Source organism: Podarcis pityusensis (genome assembly GCF_964106645.2).
Source record: "Podarcis pityusensis genome assembly, chromosome: 3".
Taxonomy (NCBI): Eukaryota; Metazoa; Chordata; class Lepidosauria; order Squamata; family Lacertidae; genus Podarcis; species Podarcis pityusensis.
Genome location: NC_138026.1, coordinates 106,568,649 through 106,590,147, shown reverse-complemented (window position 1 = coordinate 106,590,147; position 21,499 = coordinate 106,568,649). Strand labels below are relative to the sequence as shown.

The 21,499-nt window shown below is 43.2% G+C and overlaps 1 protein-coding gene across 7 annotated transcripts in view; it reads right to left on the bottom strand.

Annotated features, from left to right (window-relative positions):
• The window catches only part of SLC8A1 (solute carrier family 8 member A1), a 288,587-nt gene that overhangs the window by 33,761 nt on the left and 233,327 nt on the right, over window positions 1-21,499 (bottom strand). For 3 of the 7 annotated variants that reach the window (XM_080998667.1, XM_080998666.1, XM_080998668.1), the window contains exons 4-6: window positions 14,108-14,128; window positions 11,962-11,979; window positions 5,751-5,819 (exon numbers count right to left, since the gene is read on the bottom strand). In XM_080998667.1, the coding sequence (XP_080854793.1) occupies window positions 5,751-5,819; window positions 11,962-11,979; window positions 14,108-14,128 (108 nt within the window). Of the gene's footprint in view, window positions 1-5,750; window positions 5,820-11,961; window positions 11,980-14,107; window positions 14,129-21,177; window positions 21,282-21,499 lie in introns of all 7 variants that reach the window. The other 4 variants (XM_080998670.1, XM_080998672.1, XM_080998669.1 and 1 more) reach the window with 4 other exon arrangements.

The window sequence follows — 21,499 nt, the reverse complement described above, 5'->3', positions numbered from 1 at the left end:
TGAATACCACCCTTGAAGAAGAAGAAGAAGAAGAGTTTGGATTTGATATCCCGCCTTTCACTCCCTTTAAGGAGTCTCAAAGCAGCTAACATTCTCCTTTCCCTTCCTCCCCAAAAACAAACACTCTGTGAGGTGAGTGAGGCTGAGAGACTTCAAGAAGTGTGACTAGCCCAAGGTCACCCAGCAGCTGCATGTGGAGGAGCGGAGACCGAACCCGGTTCCCCAGATTACGAGACTACCGCTCCTAACCACACTGGTAAAAGATTTGTTTACATGTACGCCTAAAAATGTAGCTGGTTGGAATCCAGCATTGCTGGATAAAATGTCTGGGGAAACCTGGACATATGGCTGCCCACATTGGAAGTGTTGATTTTTTTTTTTAAAAAAAGCTCAAAGCTCAACAACTTTTGTGTCCAGAATTTCACTTTTTGAAATAAGGTAACCCTATGCGTGGCGCTGTGGGTTAAACCACAGAGCCTAGGACTTGCCAATCAGAAGGTCGGTGGTTTGAATCCCCATGACGGGGTGAGCTCCTGTTGCTCGGTCTCTGCTCCTGCCCACCTAGCAGTTCGAAAGCACATCAAAGTGCAAGTAGCTAAATAGGTACCGCTCCGGCAGGAAGGGAAACGGCGTTTCCGTGCGCTGCTCTGGTTCGCCAGAAGCGTCTTAGTCATGCTGGCCACATGACCCGGAAGCTGTACGCCGGCTACCTTGGCCAATAAAGCGAGATGAGTGCCGCAACCCCAGAGTCGGTCATGACTGCACCTAATGGTCAGGGGTCCCTTTACCTTTTTAACCCTATTCTAGTGGGACTCCTTGTGCTTGTTCCTGCTAGCGTAGCTGTTTATCGTATTTATCTTTATTTTATTTATTGAATTTGTTTGTCACTTTATCTTGCCCAGGGCAACCCCCACATAGATAAATTAAAGCCAAGAAGAAAAAGAATACACTAAAAATATCCTGCCCATTTCTAAAAGGCCAAAGGCCTTGCTATAGTAGGAAGCAGTGAGAAGGATTATTGTTTTGTTCTTGTTCTTCTTATGCATTTTGTCTTTTTATTGTGTATTTTTGTAATACGAACCACCCTGAGATCTATGGATGAAGGGTGGTACACAACTTTAATTAATAATAATAAGAACAGAGGAAAATTTTTGTCTGGTGTTTACACCGCATTTACTTGAATGTAACGCGCACCTCAGATTCGATGGTGCATTGGATTTGATTGCAAGCTTGAAAAATACCACTGGCATAGCAAATACTTTTTGGGAAAATTGAGGTGCACATTAGATTCGATGGCACATTAGATTTGTGTACATATATTATATAATGAGAGTGCCAGGCAGGCTTATTTAGTAGAATCTGGCCCTGTGTACACGGCAAACAAGTGCTTGAAAACACATGTACCATACAAGTACTCTTCTTAGGCCATTAAACACCTTGAACTTAATGATTTTACAACCTCCTCTCTTTATAGGGTGATGAATATTACTTTGCTTACTTCCAAATGAGTCTTGCTGTGTTTGGAGGTCCTCCTGCTCAATCTTCTGAGCAGCGCGTTTGGGCTCTGCCCCAAAGTCCTACCTGGATGGCAACAGCTCCTTACTTCCTAGAGCACTGGGACTAGCTGTGAATGGCTGCTGGGTGCGCACTCAGAGGCAAACCTGGGTTTGTGCAATGTGTGCAGTGGCCCTCGACAAGGACTACAGATCCTTGACAACTCTACTTAGTACAATGCACGTATTTTCAAACACCGGTGCTTGCCACCTTCATACTGTGATTTATTTATTAAGTAGCTTACAGACTGCCCGGCACCACAAAGGCTACAGGGTTGTTTACAATGATCAAACAATGCACTAACCATAAAAACTTAAAAAGATTAAAAACAACTGCTTCCACGCAACTCAGCATCAGCACAGCCATATCTTACTTCTCCCCCAGGTTCCCCTCATACAAAAGCCTGCCAGAAGAACCTTCCCCTGGTTTACTTTGCTCCAAGTTCAGACTGTGTGTTTGAAACGATCTTTCTGTATTTTGTACCCAAGAGTACCAATGTGGGTGACTGGCAATCTGTTCCCAACCCTTGGTTAACGTGCCCGACTCAGAGCAAATTTAGCTTAGTCCAATAAATGTTTAGGGTTCCTCTTTTTCTTTATTTTTTTGAGGTGGTGGGGAGCTGTGTTATGTACCCTATGGAATGCCCTGAACTTTTGCTGTTAGGGACACCTCTTGCATTCTGTGGGTCTCTGGCATTTCGGAATAAGAAACTCCAAATAAATCCATCCTCTTTTTGAAAAGAGACATCTGGCAACCCTCTTCATGTCTGAGCATGCACAAGTTCCTCTTGCTGGGAAGGAATTTAATTCTTTGCTCTCTGCCAGCCCCTTCAGTTCTCTTTTCCTTTCCCCACTTGTAACCCCCCCCCCACCTTTTGTTCGTTGGAAGAAGTGAATCCGGAAGGTGCTAATGCAACTTGATTGGTGTTTAAAAACAATGGGAAGCAATTTGTTAATTCGAATGCTACCCAAGACAATGATGGTGGAGGGGAGGGTGGGCGGAAACAACTGTGATTTTTTTGTTTTTGCTGGAAGTGCCTGAACCAGCTGCTGTAGAGAGAGCGGGACTATGAGGGAGATGCAGAGAAGCTGGGGAATGGGTGCTGGTGTTACTACGTGGAGCCCGTAGGTGGCTGCAGAGGGCAATGCTTTGCAGAGGGCACCAGCTCAGAGAGAAAGGGGTCTCCTTTCCCAGAAATACCCCGGACGCTTGCATAAGTTATTCAAGAGCGGCAGATGCCAAAGAAAGGATGGGGGAGTTGGATTGGAAAGGAGGTGAAGGGTGACTCCCCCAAATGGGCAAGGAGTCCCAGTGGCAGAGGGAGATGGCAAAGAAAGGGAAGGAACCATGGATGATGGGGTTTCACTGCCATGAGAGGTGCAGTAGGCAGAGGCTGAGCTAGAAACTACAGCAGGGGGTGGATGCAGTCAGTGGCTGACCTACCTACATTTCTGGGGCCTTGAAGCTTGAAGTGTTATGGGGCCACCTTCACAACCAGAAACAAGGTCTGGGTAAGGGTAACCACTGTTATCTTATTCGGTGGGGTTGTTCCATGACAGATCACCAAAACTTCACAACATCTGTGCTACTGACTCTCAAAACTTTGCAATTGTTGAAATATATATAACAACAAAAGTAATCCATTTGACTTGTGCGACTCAAATTGGCTCTACTAATTGCTTCTGGGGACCCTCCAGGATTAGGGATGCTTCATGAAGCTTAAACTTCATTTGTTTCATATCAGATCTGCCCCTAGATGTAGTTCCCCATGTGAGGCTGGTGACCCTGGTGACCCTTCCCCTTCATCAGTGGGACCACCTGGCAGTGGCTAGGTCTTGTTGCTATGCCCATTTCTCAAAATGTACTGCTCCAGGGCATTATGGGAGAGTTAAATAGCTCCCCCACCCAAGGATAAGAATACCTGCAATGAGAGAAAAGTCTGCAGAAAAAAGTGAAGAGACCCAGTTGTATCCAAACAGCAGGGGATGCTGTCCACTGAGGCTGACTCTGATCTAGCAAAGTGGCTGAGAATTCATGAAAAGACCTAATAGCTCCAGGGTTTGATAAAGAGGGGTGTGTGTGGCATTTTCATGTTTCATTTATGATGCCAAAGTGCTTGAGGCAGGCAAGAAGATCACAAAAGACTTGGGAAAGGGCAGTGCCCCAAGAGAACCGGAGCAGATTTTGCCTCTGAGACACCGTTTAATTTCAGGCATTAGGGATGACAAAATATTACCTGGCAGGCAGCAAAAATAGGCTGCCATAAATAGCTCAGCTGGTAGAACATGAGACTCTTAATTACAGGGTCATTGGGGTGAAAGATTCCTGTATTGCAGGGGGTTGGACTAGAGGGGGCTCATGGTCCCATCCAACTCTACAATACTATGGTTCTAGGACTGAAGGTTGGGCTCAACTTTGTGGGTTATAAGTTGGGTTGATCTGGATTGGAATGATACTGTACCTCCCTATTTTATAAGACAAAAGCAGTTATCCTTAAACTGTCAGAATCCTCTAAGGCCAGAGGGATGAAAAGGCCTTAGAGTTCCAGTCCTAAATCTTACTTCATGGATGGCTTATATATTTGTTCCTATATAAGGAAGGTCAGGAGCTCAGCTCATCATTATGCATTCCTCATATAATGAATAGTCATGCACACCCTACTTGTCTCTAAATTGCTCCCTGATAACTGCTACTACCAGGGGAACCAACTTGAATAAAATATTGGGGGGGTCCCAGATAAGCCCCACCCCCGATCCTAGTGCCGGTGAAGGTTTATTCCCCGTCCATCACCTCACTTTTTATCCCCAAAACAGCTCTGTGAGGTTGACTGGTCTCAGAAACAGTGCCTGGTCTGGGGCTACTCTGAATTCTTAAAAAGGAGAGCTTGAACACAACTCTCCCCAGATATAAGTTTCTAGGCATCGGGTTGCATTCCCACCACCACCCAAAATCAATGAAGGTGGGCTGCAAAATTATGCATTTGCCTGCTTGGACATATTTTTAGGACCCACCTTATTTCTGTGACAATAAGGTGTTTTAAATTGCTTTTAAATATTGCTTTTTAATTGTTGTAACCTGCACTGGGACCTTGGGGCAAAGGGTGAATTAACAACAACAACAACAACAACAACAACAATAACAACAACAACAACAGGTGGGCAGCTTTACCCTCCAAGTCATCTAGTTTAATTTTTTAAAATGATAAGCAACCGGGAGTTGCTTCCTCTCTTGTCCTAGCAGAGCTCTGTGAACCCAGTTTGCACTCTCTGTCTCTCCTCTAATCACAAGGGCCATAAAAGGTTTTTGCCCAGTCCTAGCTAAGTTGCCATTCAGCAACCCTATTACAAGTTTGTTTACAGGGCTTGTTGGGAAATGAAGTCCAAACATGGAAATGACAGAAAGGCATCAATGCCCATCAACTTTAGGGTGGCCAGGCCCCCTCAAATATTTTATGTGTGTGTGTGTGTGTGTGTGTGTGTCAAAGTGACATGGGCCCCTAGGTGTTGGTGCTTATTCCCACTACCTTGGATCTCCCCACCTTGGCTCAGCACTGGGTAAACAAGACCCAGACTACTTTTCCTCCTAGTCTCTTATAATGCACAAAGCATTTCTCTGATTAATACTGTGCTTGGGTAGAGAGATGCAGACTTCCAATCGCCTGCTTTGCTCTATCTCCCCTCCTGGTCTCTCTCCCTTTTATGTGCTAGTGGGGGGAGGCGAGAGCCTGCCAAGTGGTCAGTTGCAGCCACACCCCATCATTTCTGGCCCACCTGTGTTTACCCCTGGTTGATCCAGGAGTGCTGGTGTGCAGAGACTGGTGCTGACCATTGGCAGCCTCACACGCTATCCCATCACAAAGCTCCTAAGAGATGAGTTGTACGATGGTTATGGGGAGAGTGAGCCAAGTCTTTTGTCAGCTTTTATTTGCCTACAACCTCACTTGGGTCAAAATACCGAGATTCATGATGACTTCCTTTAACTTAGGAGTGGACAGATGTCTGCCTGGCAGGCTTAGATGATGCAAGCAGGCAGTATGAGTTGCTATTAAAGAGCAGCAATTTGCCAATAATTTAATCCGTACCTTATTTTTCAATGGAACCCACCCACGCCCTACTCCAATGCACCACATATATGAAGTCCTAAACTATTGCTAATGCACATTATCTGTGGAACAGAGACCCTGGCAAACAGAATACCTTGAATGTTGATTACAGTAGAAGGAAAGGGATGGTCTCTAGGATGTACCTTCCGGAAGACAGGTTTGCCTAGCAAAACGATTGGCAAAAAGTTAAATATAAGTGGGTTGCTTTGAGTTTTGGTGGCCGGTTTAACACTTGGTGTTGTTAGATTTGGTTAGCTGCAAAGAATCTACTTGGTGAATGGCAACTTCATGTGAGGTTATTGCTATGACAATTTCCTACAGCAGACTCTCAAGCACCGCCTTCCCGCATTTTGAAGAATAAACAGAGCCATGAATGAGCCCGCCTGCTCAAGTGTTTCAAAAGATTAGACTGCTACTTGTCACCTTTGAAATGGTGGCCTCCTAATGGAAATCTATTTCCAATCACAATTTTGCAGCTTAAGATTTCAAGGAGGAAAAAAAAAATGATTACAGCGAATGGGCACTTGTACATTTTTAATACAGTCTTTATCATTCTCTTCCTTGCTATGCAGTTCCAATCTTCCCCTGGGTTCCTCAGAGCCATAGCTATGCTGCAGACATTTCTCAAGAGAAGTTAACAGAAATACATAAATTATAAAGTGCTCCTTTAGCCTCAGGGCTGAAGGGCTGGCTGCATCTGCTCACCTGGTCGATGCTGGTGGAGAAGCATGGAGTAAAGAGCAAGCAGAGATTAACAGAACTCCACTGAGTTCTGGCAATTTCAGCAGACATGAAGAGAGCATAAAGGACCCTTGGTAGGTCTGCTTGATAATGCTGTTACTGAGATGTTGACCTTACTCAATGTAAAAGACATCAGTAAGTTCGTAGAATAGGCATTATTATAAGGGGAAAGCTGCTTTGCAAATGTTCTGTGGATAGCATACGGGGCAGTGTTTAAAAGTGAATGGCTATCTTTATCACAGCATTAAATTCTATTTAGGATGCAATCCTATGCACATTTACCTGGGAATAAACCTCACTGGAACATAATTCAAAGTAAGCATTAACAAATTTGCCTTGAACAAGTCTAAGATGATCTTGTTTCCAAAGACATGATTTCCCTTACAGATTACTGAAAAATTAAATCCCATTTTTGGTGAAAGAAGTGGCTGATGAATCCATTAAGTACTCACTTCTTAAAGGCAGTTCTTAAAAACAAACTCTTCTGCACAAGAGCTCTTCATCCTTAAAGTAAGAAGTCATCTTACAGGAGAGGCGGAGCTTTAGCAAGGGGAAGCTATTTATTTGTAGATTATGCTTAAGCCATCTGTGTCTATTATAGACGTTGTTCAAAAATAATTGCTCGGTACTAGGGATGCGTAAAATGCCCCTGTCTTTTTCTGGAATGAGCTAAACTAGGTTGGATTTGGAATGGGTCCAAAGCTGTTCATTTAAGAGTTCTTCCTATTTCTGAGCTTCAGGCCTGGTTTTGCTCCAGGTTATGTCATTGGGGGGAACGACAAGACCTAGAGGTCTTGGGACGCGGGTGGCACTGTGGGTTAAACCATAGAGCCTAGGACTTGCTGATCAGAAGGTTGGCAGTTCGAATCCCCACAACGGGGTGAGCTCCCGTTGCTTGGTCCCTGCTCCTGCCAACCTAGCAGTTCGAAAGCACATCAAAGTGCAAGTAGATAAATAGGGACCGTTCCAGCGGGAAGGTAAACAGCTTTTCCATGCGCTGCTCTGGTTCGCCAGAAGTGGCTTAGTCACACTGGCCACATGACCCGGAAGCTGTATATCAGCTCCCTCGGCCAATAAAGCGAGATGAGCACCGCAACCCCAGAGTCGGCCTAATGTCACTGGGGGGAACGACAAGACCTAGAGGTCTCTCGATTCACTTAGTGAGTCACTGTCTCTATCCTACCTTACCCAAAGCTTACCTTCCAGCAGCAGTGGCAGCACAAAGTGGAGGCCTGCTGCTTTTCATTACACTCCATTTATCAGCAGGAGTTTCCCGACACACAAACACCCTTGGGAATGGTAGTTTGTTAAGGTTTCTATGAACCTTTGAACTGCAAGGCTTTAGCCCTAATCCAAGGCCTGAGACACAGTGCTCTACTCTGCACCGCTGCTGGAAGAAGCCGAAGAAGAGGCAAACCCTCAAAATGGTGCTGAAAAATATATTTATTCAATATTAATAGTCCCATCAGAACAATAAAATGCCCATTGTATTTTTGTTGATAACCTTCCTCAGAGTCAAAAGACCAAGGTTCTCCTACAAAGACAACGTATCTCCCGCGTGTCGTTGTCTGAAATGCATCGGGCCATTTGTTCTTTTATTAGGACTATCATTCATAACCATATTTTTCAACACCGTTCTGAAGCTTTTAGATGCATCCTACAATTAAATCAGCTGGTGGCTGTGGTTGGCAGATGTTCTGGGGGATGGTGATAATAAGGAAAAAGACTGTGGTGACTTTCAGCGCCATCCTAACCACACCTATTCTATTCATTAGGGGTGGCTAACACCCCAGAGGACAGGATCACACTTCAAAACGACCTTGACAGATTAGAGAACTGGGCAAAAACAAACAAGATGAATTTTAACAGGGAGAAATGTAAAGTATTGCACTTGGGCAAAAAAAATGAGAGGCACAAATACAAGATGGGGGACACCTGGCTTGAGAGCGGTACATGTGAAAAGGATCTAGGAGTCTTGGCTGACCACAAACTTGACATGAGCCAACAGTGTGACGCGGCAGCTAAAAAAGCCAATGCAATTCTGGGCTGCATCAATAGGAGTATAGCATCTAGATCAAGGGAAGTAATAGTGCCACTGTATTCTGCTCTGGTCAGACCTCACCTGGAGTACTGTGTCCAGTTCTGGGCACCACAGTTCAAGAAGGACACTGACAAACTGGAACGTGTCCAGAGGAGGGCAACCAAAATGGTCAAAGGCCTGGAAATGATGCCTTATGAGGAACGGCTAAGGGAGCTGGGCATGTTCAGCCTGGAGAAGAGGAGGTTAAGGGGTGATATGATAGCCATGTTCAAATATATAAAAGGTTGTCACATAGAGGAGGGAGAAAGGTTGTTTTCTGCTGCTCCAGAGAAGCGGACACGGAGCAATGGATCCAAACTACAAGAAAGAAGATTCCACCTAAACATTAGGAAGAACTTCCTGACAGTAAGAGCTGTTCGACAGTGGAATTTGCTGCCAAGGAGTGTGGTGGAGTCTCCTTCTTTGGAGGTCTTTAAGGAGAGGCTTGACAACCATATGTCAGGAGTGCTCTGATGGTGTTTCCTGCTTGACAGGGGGTTGGACTCGATGGCCCTTGTGGTCTCTTCCAACTCTATGATTCTATGATTCTATGATTCTATGATTCTATGAGTAAGCCCTCCTGATTTCAGTGGGGCTTACTCCCAGGTAAGTGGTGGTTAGGACTGCAGCCTTAGCGCTTAGAACTCTCCTGGCTTTTGTTCAGGTGGTAAATTCTGATGCAAAGACAGCTGCAGATAACTTGGCACAGAGGCCCTTGAAACATTCAGCCCAAGACCATGATTTGATCTACGATATCCCTTGGCTGTTATGCCAGGAGCCATGTTGCCAGCAAAGCTGCTTAAAGAGCACAAGAGAATCTTAAACCCACTGCCATCCTCTAGGTCTCTAGAGCTCTGTATTATGCTTTAAAATTGTTACCAGCGAATCACTGGAATTAAAAAAAAAAGTCTTACTCTGTTATCCAGAAACATGTGATGTTAAGTGTGTCGGAAAGAAATACCACACCACTTCATCAAACTTGGTTTACACACTAGTTACTTAGTACGTGGGTTTAGTGTTAGTCTTAGTTTGCATGAAAGAAAGCAAGATGTCCTACCGTTCAAACGTTTCCCTTGATTACAAAAACAAAAAATAAGCCAAGATGTTAGCAAACGGAAAACAGAGGGCCATCTTCTTCAAATATCCAAGCTGGGTTCATTGTTGGGGAATGTTTTCTACGCCAGCGCTACAATTTTAATCTGCAAAGGCCGCTTTTTGAACTTTTCAGCTTGGGTTCCTCTTCTGGTTTGGGAGTTCAAAACATGCAACCATATACAGTCCTTTGCAATGCTCCCACATTTCTTTGCAATGTTGCAGAGGTTCCTGGAGTGCAACTCTTCCTTTAGTTCACTGTTTCCTCAAAACATTCCATGCAACGGCTTGGGTGATTTATGTAGCTAGGCAGGCTTTGCACTCTTGAGAAAGGACTTGGAATTTTTTTTCTGAATTCAGCCACACCTATTATTGAGCTCCATACTGATCCTTCTAGTAGCTATACATCCTTTCCTCATTATATGATTTTCTGTTTTATTTTGATTTTGAAAATGCTTTTGTGGGTCTTTGGACCAAAATAAAGAACGTATGTATGTAACTTGCTTTGAGCTTTTATTTTTTATTTTTTAACGCTATCAGAGAAAGGCAATATGCAAGTATATAACACTTTTACAATCAAAGCACAAAAGCGATCAGTTCATTGCAGAACTGCTTCCACGAAATCCCCAATTAAATTAAAGAAATGGGCGATAAAAAGGGAATGAGAAGTGTGCATTATTTAAATGGTACAAATTCGGGAAACTTCCCTGGCATTCATGTCCTGTTTCATTCTAGTGTGATATGTTTGCCTCTCTTTTATCACAAAAGGTGAAAAGAAATGCCATATGTTCATTACCATAATACAACTATTAACGTTTGATTGTCCTGAGTAGGAGTCCTCACCCCCCTGCAATAGCATTTGGCTTTAGGACAATGAAATGGGAGTCCATCTCTTTCTGTATTCCTATTTGAAAATATGTGTTGGATGAATGGGTAATGATTCTGTGGAGTGAGGATTGGGATTCATGTTATAGTTGCATAATATTCTAAGTATATGGAACTATCACATGAATCCCAATTCATGTTATAAACAGTGTACACTGTGTAAACTTTACTGGCTTAAAACATAGTTGGGTCATTGTAAACTGGTTGATTCATTTAATGGACAACTAACCTAAACTTGCTGTTTACAGAAAAACAACAGTAGTTCTGAGCTGCTTCAGGAATGGTGTCATCTAATTTGTTGAGTCACTGGTCTGGTTTGCACCGAACTCCAAGCCATGGTTTGCTAACTTGATTATCTAAACCCAGCCCAGCAGCTAAACCATGGTTTATTAACCATGAGCCAACTATGCTCATATAAGCCATGGTTTGTTGCTGGCTTATAAACACTGCTTAATGTGTGTACTAAGCCAAGGTAAACCTGCCTGAATTTTAGCTAATCATGGGTCACATACGTTATTCCTTTTTCCATAAGAGCCTTCTTAATCTTAAAGAGCTATAAAAAGACCTCTCCTCCTACACGAGGGGAGGTGTTGTGAGCGGGAGCCTGTTCCCGCGTCGGCAGGAGGGCGTTTCAGCCCCCTGCATCTGCTTCCCGGCTGCTGAGCCGCGCCCCTGCAGCCAGCCAATCGGGCTGGCTTGGGGGCGGGGTTTAGCCACACTTAAGTGGCCACGGCATTGCTGCGCCCTCATTTTGCTTCCGGAATATGACGGATCACCCACCCACCCTTCCTTTAGGTCATCTCTACGCTTTTGACATTGCTATGGACCTTGGTTGGTTGCCTTGGTTGCCCAAGGAGCCTGGTAGGAATTTTTATCCATTTGGCTATTTGGCTCCAGCCTCTTGGTTTTTCACCTACCTCGAAGCAAATCGTCACAACTTTGCGGGTATTGCCGGTTAGGCATTGGAATATGTGTGGTGTGTTGGAGGGCAGGTTGTGGCCATCACCTACCCTTCACCTTTTGGGTATTCCGTTAAAGGGATCCAGAGGTCATGGATCTTGTCCGATGCCCTGCTGGTGGCTAGGGCCATGGCGCAACCCCCGGTGACGTCAGGGGAAGCTCCCAGTTGTATTTGCATCAACAAGCTCCTCCCACTGGTTGTTAACCCTCAAAATTACTTTCTGCTGAGCAGGGTGGAGTCATGTATAGATCATTTGATCCAATGCCTAAGCCAATACCACTCACATGCTATAACCAATAAAGTTGTGGCCTTATTTAGCCCATTAACCTAAAATACATGTGTCCTTGTGTCTTATTTATCCCTAAGCGGGTGGCGGGTCCTCGACTTACAAGTGTTAGATGGTACTAATGCTTTGCTGTGCGTCTGTTTTAATATTATATATCTTAAAAGGAAAAGGAATAAGCAATAGAAGAACCTAATTTTCCACATGGAAACATACATTTAGAAGACAGGAAAATAATAATAATAATAATAATAATGCCATACCTGTAATTGTGAAGCCACCTAGAGGAATAGCAAAATGGAAAGAGAGAAAAAGGAAGCAAATTAGCATCTGTTGCTGCACATCACATGTCACCTATAAAATTCTACCCTAAAGTTCCCTACAGGAAATGCACTCAATTGGATCAGGCAAAAATGCCAAAACGTTTCCCATGCGTGAAAATTTCAAAAAGTCCAGATTTGGTTGAAACATTTTATTCCCTGTTCAATTAAGGCCAAGATTAGATGCTACAAAAAACATAGCCCTACACTCTCCTCTTCGCTATCCTGGTAACTTTTCAGATTACAAAATGTGTGGTATGGCATCACGGTGATGTGAAAGTCCCCACCCACAGCTCCACTTCATCAGCTGTTCCTTGTGGCTGGAAGATCACAACACAGCGCGATCACATCACATGCTTTGTTTTACCTGGTCTTTCTGAGGGAGACAGGTTGATGAAACTCAGGGCTGCTGCTTTAGTGACTGCTGTGCATCAGTCACTGCCAGAAAACATCCCAGGAATATATGCTATTTGGAAAATTATTGCTTCTTACATCTTGGTTTTGAAACTTATGGAGAAGACTTTGCGTGCAGACTCCTCAACAGGGTTTCAGTTGTGTGTTTACTCCTAGCATCTCTAGTTAAAAACTCCAGCCTGAGATCTTGGGAGTATTAGCAGACGGAGCTTCCCAATGGCATGATTCAGTATTAGGAAGCTTCCTGTTTTCTTTTTTGGACTCCCACTCCAACACTAAATATGCCTTCTCATTTCAGCCTCAACTATCCTCCTATTTGCAGAAATAGACAAAGGCGCTTAGAGGATGGCATGCTATCTGTTACAGATTCTAGTTTTCTCTAAAGCGCTATGCCCAACTTCCTACATTCCTTCACACTCTGTTGTCATGGTGCCCATTCAAGTGAATGAAGCAACTCCTTTTGGGAGTGATGTGTGTAGGTGAGCGGCACATTTCCTGTACTCGATTAGCTGGGTATGAATAAGTGATCTGATTCCAAAACAATCCACGCATTGGCCCACGAGATACGAACCTGACTCCACAGTATAGCCTTCATGACTGCATTTAGGTTAGCATGCACTTCGTAAGATGCAACTTACTGAACAGGATTGGGTCACCAAAGGAACCCCAGGTTTATCTTTCCCATCACTATCATTAGGGATTTCATTTAAGAGGAATCTCTCCTGCATGAACACCACTGGAATGAATGGGAATGCTTGGGGGCTCCTACACAGTGCCCACTCATTTCAGCTGAAACCAGGGCCTACCGATGAGTTGCAAGCAACTGTGTGCTTCCAATTCCCAGCAACGCTTTTTAAAACAAGAAGCAGCTTCGGGAAAGGGGATTTAGAATGAAAAACTGGCAAAAGGAGAACATACTTAACCTGTATCTGGCTAATGATTTCTCTGTTCCAAATAGCATCCCTCAACAGGAATTCAGTTGTGTGTTAATTTTGCAAACATACTGGATTCTCTCATTTCAGCAGAGTCTCATGAACCAAAAGGAGTAATTCTTTGGTCACAAAAACCAGTGAGCGTTTCCACTTGAGTAATTTCTGTAATGGGCTGTAATATAGTCTCTTAACTGATCCAAAAAACGACTTTCCCTCAATTGGCATATGAAAATCAGTGTCTACCCTCTCCCCACAAAATGGATGTATAGCTTAAAGAAGACCTTTTGTGCCATTCTGCAAAGTGAAAGTTAAAGAAAAATAGATCTCTACCCTTCCTTAATGTATCACAAGAAACCCTGGATAAAATTTGAATCTTGGCCTGTTTAATCTGTGCATCTGCCAGAAGGCTTTCTGGAGATGAGATGTTTCAACCAATTACCATATAATTGACCTAAGATGTCTCATCTTTTCCCATCAGATCTTTAATACCTTGATTTCAGTCTGAGGGCACACTGAATCCAAGGGATTACTTCAAAACCAGCAGATATGGAAAATAAATTTAAGTAACAAACATGAAATCAATTACCTTCGTTTAGTTAAACTGCATTATTAATCTTTTTTTTTAAAAAAGAAACATTTGAGAGTACAAAAATAAAATAATAGAGACAGAACAATCAACTTACACAAAGTACATCGATTGACTGGAAAAAATGGAAAAGAAATAGAAGAAATGGGGTGCTTACCAAGCTCATTCAACAACAGGGCTGTGGAGAACGCACAGAGGGACAAATACAGAAGAAGAAGAAGAAGAAAAGACAATGAGCAATGAAATTAAAGGGAACATCTACAGAGAGGCTCCAGATCCAGAAGGCCAGAAAATGCAGATCTGTAAAGCTGCAGGACATCATTACTACAAAGGAAAAGAGCATGAAAAATAATGGAAGAGAGAAACATTTCATGGGGATGGTCTGTGAAATGGTGGAGGAATATTAAATGCACAGTTATTTAATATATTAGCTGTGACAAACCTTAAAAAAAAAAAATTCGATGCACCCAGTGTTTAGATTCTACTCTTTTGATCCTTATTTGGATCTTAATTCTGTATCAATTTACAGCTCTGCCAGAAGTTTGAGGAAAGAATATGTTCCATTGGATTCCTGTGGGAGATTGCTTCATTCTTGGCCTTTTAAAAAATCATTTTTAAGAAGCTGTTATTCTATCTAAAATTATAGGAGGGGAAAGAGTCTTTACTACATACGCGTTTCTCACATCTGTTCACATGTGTGGGCCTTTTGTGCAATCCAAAGCCTCAGAGTGCTTGTTACTGTGTCAGGGAGTCCCTTTGTAAACTGGGAATGTGGCAAAAGGGAAAGGGCAAGCAGGGGGTGGGGGGAAATGAGGAAGTCCCAAAGTGTGAGCTGAAAGACCCCGAGAGCATCCCCATGTATATAACATGCATTTCAGCTGAGCTAGAGGATGGACATGGGACAATGGTGCCTTTACGGTAAGGAGGAGTTCACCCTTGGAACCAAAGAATCCTGCAACACCTTGAAGACTAATTAATGCACTACACTGCGAGCTTCTTCTTACAATGTGTGAAAAACCAGCTGTGAATGTGGTTATGCTGGTTTTAAAGATCATTTCTCGCTGTCCTTCCTGCAAAATCTTGGCTAGCGTTTCTGTGAAGGGGCTATGGAACTCTAGCCAGGAATTTGTCCTCAGTCCCTTACACACAAAAAACAAAAAATTCATTCCCAGAGCTTTGGGAGAAGGCCACAAGAGTTTCAAGACTTTAAAACAAGCTTTGCATTGGTAGCCAGCATGTGAAATAAAACTACGAGTATTTCGATGCTCCGTCTCAGCTTGTGCTCAGTGGTAAGCTGGTAAGAAAAACGGGGAGGAAATAATGAGCCCTAAACGGCCTCGGTCCTGTATACCTGAAGGAGCATTTCCACCCCCATCGTTCAGCCCAGACACTGAGATCCAGTGCGGAGGGCCTTCTGGCGGTTCCCTCATTGCGAGAAGCGAGGTTACAGGGAACCAGACAGAGGGCCTTCTCGGTAGTGGCGCCTGCCCTGTGGAACGCCTTCCCTTCAGATGTGAAGGAAATAAGCAGCTATCTTATCTTTAAAAGACATCTGAAGGCAGCACTGCTTAGGGAAGTTTTTAATATTTAATGCTGTATTGTTTTTAACACTCGATTGAGAGCCGCCCAGAGTGGCTGGGGAAACAGCCAGATGGGTGGAGTATAAATAAATAATAATAATAATAATAATAATTATTATTATTATTATTATTAATGTTCCTGAAATCATCCTGGAGGAAAAGCAAAATGCGTTTAAAAACAGCCCTTCCAAAACAGGTTGCTTGGTGATGGACTATATGGAATTGGCGGAAATGACTGGCAGAATCTGAGACCAGGGAGAAGAGTCGATGGAGGAAGATTGGAAAAAATTTAAAGACTATCTACAGAAATATTGTAAAATTAATGAATGCTAGAATGATGTTGGATAGAAACTAAGTGAACTCTAGCTGAAAGGTTACAAGGAATATGAAAAAATGGATTATTAATAGGTAAAAATCTAAAATTACAATACTTTATGATTAATGATTAGGATACATAAAGAGGGGAGGGATTTGCTGAACGAAATAATTGAACTGGAATACAAAAAAGGGAGGTGTGAGGAGGTCCTGGAACTAAGCAAATGAAGGTCAAGTAATGGAAGGAATGAATTGTTTTTAAATATTTTTACTTTGAATTTTCTTTTTTGTGTGTGTGTATTTTGTAATATCTTCAAAACTTCAATAAATATCTTATAACCAAAACAGGTTGCTTGGTTGTCTAGTAATATAACCAACCCCAAGGGCTTCTGTTCCCAGTTTTGCAGTGGTACCCATGTGTGTACAAAGATGTCCAGCTATTCTATGGCTGCAGACAGACCATAGTTTTTAAGGAAGTTGAAAGTGGCTCGAAAGAGTCTTTGTTCCCTGTGGTGTACACTATGCTGGATGGAACTGATGGGACACCAACTTGGCAAAGGCTGGGGAACACAGACATCTCTTTTGTCCCACTGTTGCCTCTAGTCAAATATGCTTTGACGTGTTTCTGAAACAATAAAAAGCCTGCAAAACCTAATTGAGCAGGAGGGAAAGTGAGATGAGCATATAATGCTACAAGCAGTGATTCCTCCTTTTAAACGAGTCTCCTTCTGAGCAAACAATTTTTTGTGACTATTAATTGCTCAATAACACACATCTGGAAGGAAGGGACTGGCTTCCGGCATGGGGTTTGAGGAGGGTTCTGGTTTGCTCTGCATTTTGGACTCTCATGTGGACTGGAAGACTGATCTGAGGACTGAGCCATTTAAACAACAGGTTGAACCATGCACGCATCTGCACTGTATTTGCAAGGTGGTTCATTTTAACCTTTAACACATTTTAAGTGCTCTTAGAGCAGCTCTGTGGCCTCCTAGTGAAGAAAGCCTTTTTAAGATGCTTTCAAGAATTGACTGGGGAATTGTATGGAAAAAACATGGCCACGCCATTTCCTTTATTTATTTATTTATTTATTTATTTATTTATTTTCTCTTAAAGTGCACCCATAAACAGGACAGGAGTGATCCAGTTTTGGGGGGAAATGAAGGCAGCAAGGAATAGAAATATGGTGATCCATCCATCCTTATTCCAGCATATGAAAAGAGACTTGTGTGTGAACATCTTTCCACTGCCTTCTTACACAAGGGTGGATCTCTCTCTGGATGGAACGTTTATATTAGAAGTAGGTCTGAGTTGGCTTAGGCAGTAGAGCAAGAGACTCTTAATCTCAGTGTCATGGGTTTGAACCCCACTTTGGACCAAAGAGTCCTGCATTGCAGGGGGTCTTGGGGCAGAGGACCCTTCCAACGCTATGATTCCATGATACTTCTAGTGGCTGTAAGCTTTCAAAAAAGAAGGTTGGGCTAGGTGACCCAGTGATTACCTTTCAGTTTTATAATTCTTTCTATCGTTCAAAGCCCCCTGTAAGAAAGGGAGGGGGACGGCGCCATCTCTCTGCCAGTCTAGATGCATCTAATGGAGAATTAGAGAGGAACTCACAGATCTACAGGCAGCTTTTCAGAGTCTCCTCAGGAGACCAACTCCACAGTTTGAGATCTACGGCTGTACTGCTGAATTTTCTGCATCAGTGCTTCTTTTTATACTGGAAATGCTGAATTGTTATCATTGCAAGTCCACCTTGTTTGATTTCAGGACGTATACTCAGTTTATGGCTATAGTATGCAGTAGAGCCATATGTTGTAAATTATTTTCCCTTTGCAAAAGCAAAACAATTTCACTTAACTTCTTAAAGTCTGGATGTTGAAGGTGAGCAGGGCAGGAGAGGGTTCCTTGTAAAATACATCTGTGGCTGATTTTGAGGAACTTTTATGTGACTTAGAGATAAGGGGTGTATAAATGAAACAATTTTGTTCTACTTATGATGAAGTGCTGGGTCAGAGGTCATAGCCTTGTCACTTTTCTTAATGATTTTTTGCCTATATGCCTCCAGCTTTACTGGGTTGAAAAGCAAAGGTTCTTTTCCTGCTATACTGGCACCAGGCCAGTATACATAAAAAAACAGTGTCCTGGGTCATTCAAGTGAGATGTGTTTACACTGTGATCCTGTCACAGTTAAATAGATTTCTTTGGATGAGATTAATTAGGGCTCCTTCCTGTGTTAGATATGTGATGTGTGTACTTGCACAGTACCCTGTAATGTGGACAAGAGCATACATGTGCTTGTATTTCTCAACATGCATGGCTTGCAAGAAACTGTCAATGGCCCTAGCTCCTAGCCATGTGCACACAGAATGAAATTTATCTGCCTTACATGCTACAGAACACACACTGTGTTTGCAGAGTGCATTCACAAAATATTTAATCTGGCTGCTCTGCACATTATCCAATCCATTCAGGGCGATGTTTCCTTGCAGCTATGACAAAAGCCTTATTGAGGTTGTGCTTTCATTTGGAATTTTGTCTTCATCTTTGAGCACTGGAAGCAGAAAACCACAGAACATTGGCCCCCGAGGAACACTTAAGGCGGTGCAGGAGCATTTTTCTGTGGACACCATTCCTATCCTATAATGTGGAAGACAAGTGCATTTCCCCTCTGCAAACAGGAGGGGGAATCATAATGATTGAGAACAGATTCCAGTCTGGGTCAGGAGCAAGTGCAATGTGAAAGAGACCATTTGGATGAAGAATCCTATGTTCCTTTAACCCATAGAAAAGCAACAAATGTAGATGCATCTTAAGAGGGCACTAGCATGTTCTGGGAGAGTGGGATCAATAGCTAAGCTCTTCTCTCACTCTTCTCTATCTGTATTTTTTCTCTGCATTGAAAGCAAAGCCAGCTCTAAAGGTAAAGGTAAAAGGACCCCTAACCAATAGGTCCAATCGTGGCCGACTCTGGGGTTGCGGTGCTCATCTCACTTTATTGGCCGAGGGAGACAGCGTACAGTCATGAGGCCAGCATGACTAAGTGGCTTCTGGTGAACCAGAGCAGCGCATGGAAACGCCGTTTACCTTCCCGCCACAGTGGTACCTATTTATCTACTTGCACTTTGACGTGCTTTCGAACTGCTAGGTTGGCAGGAGCAGGGACTGAGCAACGGGAGCTCACCCCGTCACGGGGATTCGAATCGCCGACCTTCTGATCGGCAAGTCCTAGGTTCTGTGGTTTAACCCACAGTGCCACCCGTGTCCCAAAAGCCAGCTCTAGGGGGCTGGCAAAAAAGCCTATGGTGGTCCCCAGTGCTTTTTTTTTCTTTCTGAAAAAATGTTTGGGGGGTACTCTCATTTTCCTACTCATATTGAAATACTGCTCCTCAATGAGGCCAAACATAGATTCACAAAATGTTTAGGGGTATGTGCTAAACTGGTGGTCTTTCTCTCACATCAGTGGCCACCGGTGGGCCTGCCTGATGGTGGTGGTGGGCTGCAATGGGAAGCACTTGCATTCTGAGTAGCACAATGGCTCCAGCTCAGATTTTAATTTCCTATAATGCCCGAGAATGCAGATACATTGGGGGCACTGGGGGAAGTTAAAGGGGCGACTAGAGTCTGCCACTCAGCACTGCTATGAGCACTGGACTGAATTGGTTTTTTTTAAGGTGGGTATAGAGTAGGCATTGGTGGTGCCCTTCCCTGTGACCCTGGCAGCTGCCCAAGGATACTGGGTACGGAAACAGATTTCAGACCCACCTCTCCCAAGCTATTGTGTGCTTTCCTGCTTTCTGGGGGGTAACTGACAATGTTAAAAGTAACAGCTTATTTCCCATGGGTTTTTGCTTTTATGTGGACGTTATCTCCACAAAGAAGCTTAAAAGCATGACACAGATCTTCATGGCTCTCATCTTCCTTCCTTTTCCCCTTTAATCTGCCAGTGTCAGCACTATCACCCAAGCAGTTATGTCTGTTTTCCTTCAGTTATACTTGGGAAAGCTAAATAAGGATTTCCCTTATGATGGCTCGTAAGAACACTTCTTCAGGGAAATTCTGCTTTAGGTCACCCAGTCACTGCTCACCTTAACCAGCCAGTAATGGACACTGTTATCTGTAAATTGCAAATCATCACTGTTGGAATGGAAAAGGTCTGCAAGCCAACTGCAATATTGAGCTACTATTGCTACATCAAACAGGATGATTCAAGATTGGAGGAAATATAATCCAAGTAGGTTTGGCTAACATCCACAGTAATTGGATAAATTCTCAGGTGCAATGAATCTTGACATAGTTTGAAATTTATCCAGGATTGCACTGTGTGATCCTCATACAATTCATTTACACTGTATGGCATATTCTTGCTCTGTTGCTTTACTGTATTGCCTGGCAATGTTGTTAATATATATGGACATCCTATTTAATATTATTCACTGCTGGCAACGCCACAACATGTGGGAATGTGTTATGATCTAGTAAAATAGGTTCACAATGCCAGGAGGAGCCACACCTTCTCAGGTAAGGCTTCCTCACACTTTAGGTTTATTCTCATGTTCTGCTCTTAATGAGGAAACATGTGAGTTGAAACTCACTACTCTGCCTGTTGCAACCTCTGGAAGAGAAGTTAGGGGTAGTCTGAAAGTCTGTTTTGCAGCAGCAGTAGCTGCTTCTTCTTAATAACTATCACACTGCATCTTGCCCTTTCTCCAAGGAGTTCAGGGTGGCATAGATGGAGTTATCCTGTTTTATGCTCACAACAACCTTGCAAGGTAGGTTAGGATGAGAGAGGGGGTGTTGGATGGATGTGGATATTCCATAATATCTCTGATCCCACCCCCTGCACCATGATCAGTGCCCTGGAACAGACGGACAGAAGAGAAATGTCTGAGGCATTGTACAGTGGATTCGCTGTGTCTGACTTCAACACAAAGGCTACCACTACATGTGGTGTGTAATATATAGTTTGGGCCTCATTAAGAGGATACTGTGGAAACTGGACCTGTGAGAATGATACTTGGTTATAATATACCTAATGGTTATCATAAACCCTATGTCCTATTATTTGGATTTTATATTATTCAAAGGGCCCGTTATATTATTTATTTTTTACGATGTATTTAAGCGGGACATAATTAGCAGCAGGAATGTCATCATTTTTATTTCTTTTCAAAAAAAGGAAGAGAGAGAGAAACAAAATTAAAACTGCTGAACTTTGACAGAGGCCAAGGGCAAGCTAAGTGGAAGCCAAGTCAGAAAGTTGTGAGAGGAGAGAAACATAATCAGAGGAAGAAGTCCCCAGTTTCTTGTGAGCTGCCTGGGTTTGCTCTCACACCTTTCATTCCTCTTCGGATCCATATTGGTTCCTCAAGCACAAGGAAGAAACTGCACTCTTTCTCATATTCCTCTCGGTCAAGTATTCTAAGGGTAATGTATTTCCTGTGGGGAAACAAGACAAAGGCAAAACAAATGGTTGGCTTTACACACAAGCACACACATGCTTTTAAGTCTGACCAGTCGAGGTAGCGGCAGTCTGCAATGGCAATGGAGGGGAACACACTGCCACACATCCCTCTTCTATGTATGTAAAAGAGCAGAAAACCTCTGTTCCAGAAACTTCCTTGTCTGTTCCGTTTGGTTAAGAACCCCCTCACAAA